General features: G+C 55.6%; 1 protein-coding gene across 1 annotated transcript in view; it reads left to right on the top strand.

Annotated features, from left to right (window-relative positions):
* The window catches only part of CSUI_003923 (uncharacterized protein), a 4,437-nt gene extending 2,999 nt beyond the window's left edge, over positions 1-1,438 (top strand). The window contains exons 4-5 of the mRNA XM_068064118.1: positions 143-451; positions 1,079-1,438. Coding sequence (XP_067923906.1) covers positions 143-451; positions 1,079-1,104 — 335 coding nt within the window. The 3' untranslated portion in view covers positions 1,105-1,438. The remainder of the gene's footprint in view (positions 1-142; positions 452-1,078) is intronic.
* Positions 1,439-1,440: the final 2 nt, after the last annotated feature.

Here is a 1,440-nt window from a genome sequence, read left to right as displayed (position 1 = left end):
CGCGGCGTGTAGCGCATTGCTGCCAGTCGCGTGAAATACACAGAACATGGAGGGATCGCGTGACTAAAGATTCGTGCTCCGGACGTAACGTTTACTGGTGAATTTCACATATCTGCGCTGTCTGTCACTTCACTCACTCCAGGCAGTCCTTCCAGCTCTCGTCGCCGACGCCCGCCAACGAGGAGATCTGCACGCCTCCAGGGAGTGCCCGCTCCAGGTGTGATGCCTTCTATGCCCGTTTACGGCCCCTATTCGACGGAGCACCGGGCACCTGTTGAGGATCGTTCCATCCGACCTTTCAAACTCTCGATTGTTCGAGCTGCTGAACGTCTTGCAAGTCAACTCCCCACAACAGAAGAGCAGTCAGCATTTCTCGCTCCTATAGCAAGTCTAGAAGAGGCGCTGCCTTTGAAGAAACGTCGTCGGTATTTTCATCAGATCGATGAGGAAGGTGAGAAGCAGTAGACGAAGAGGTTGGACTTGGAGCGCCTCGGCATTCGCCGTGCTATCGCGCCAGACTATTGAGAGACCTGCCACCACACCGACGGGAAAAAATATGAGCCCGCTGGGGTGCAGCCGGCTGCCCCTGTCTTCATGAGCATGTGTTTCAATCGCCCGCTGACACACGCGCATGCGTTGTCATTGGGCCAACGTCGTATTACTCGAGACGCCATGGATGTGAGCAGTCTGGCTGCTCCTACATAGTTACGTCCGCTCAGCGGGGTCTCGAAATTTGTGTGAGAAAGCCAACGTGCTACCTTTGGAAGAATACGTCAGTGTGGGCGTCCGATCTCCCCCGCGCGACATTCGACGATCAGCCGGGGATGCGCGCTGAGTGCTTTTCAGCGTTAGTTCGGCTGCCGGTCCACACTTCAGAGACTCTGTAATAAACTGCGTTGTATACGTCCGGCTAGTTTCCAGTCTGACTATGTGTGTACGAATCCCACGGCGCACGTAGCCGGCGCCTGGCTAGTGATATTATCCGCACGCTGTCAGAACCAGGCATTCGTTCGCGTGTTAGTTGGACTGGCAACGTGCTGACACTTGATTCAGTTGTGCGTGCTCCTTGGTACTGCAGCTGAGGTCACTTCAAGTTCCTCGTGAAGTTTGTCGTTCGCCAGGTCCACTCCTCGAGTTTTACAATCCCGTCATCGGGCCAGGACGGCAAGTCTGTGGTTACACTTTCTTCCCGGCCCAGTTCGGCGTTTTTTTTTTTTGCTTAGTCGGACGCCCGAAGGGCTTCCGGCGCTCTGCTCGCCAACCCGGTGTTCGTTCTCCGCTGAATCTTTTTCTCAAGGACAGGATGGCGACGCCTGCTGTTAACAGTCCCTCGGAAAGGCCAGTGTTCTCTTCAAGCTTGAGTCCCGACTGAAGCCTGCCGGGCGGCTCACACTCTAGCCGCCATCCTTATCAGTCTGCTGCTCGCGTTTCTTGCCACAC

The sequence above is a fragment of the Cystoisospora suis genome, assembly GCF_002600585.1.
Source record: "Cystoisospora suis strain Wien I chromosome Unknown contig_1769, whole genome shotgun sequence".
Lineage (NCBI taxonomy): Eukaryota > Apicomplexa > Conoidasida > Eucoccidiorida > Sarcocystidae > Cystoisospora > Cystoisospora suis.
Note: the sequence above shows the minus strand (reverse complement) of the source record. Positions and strands in the feature narration are given on the sequence as shown.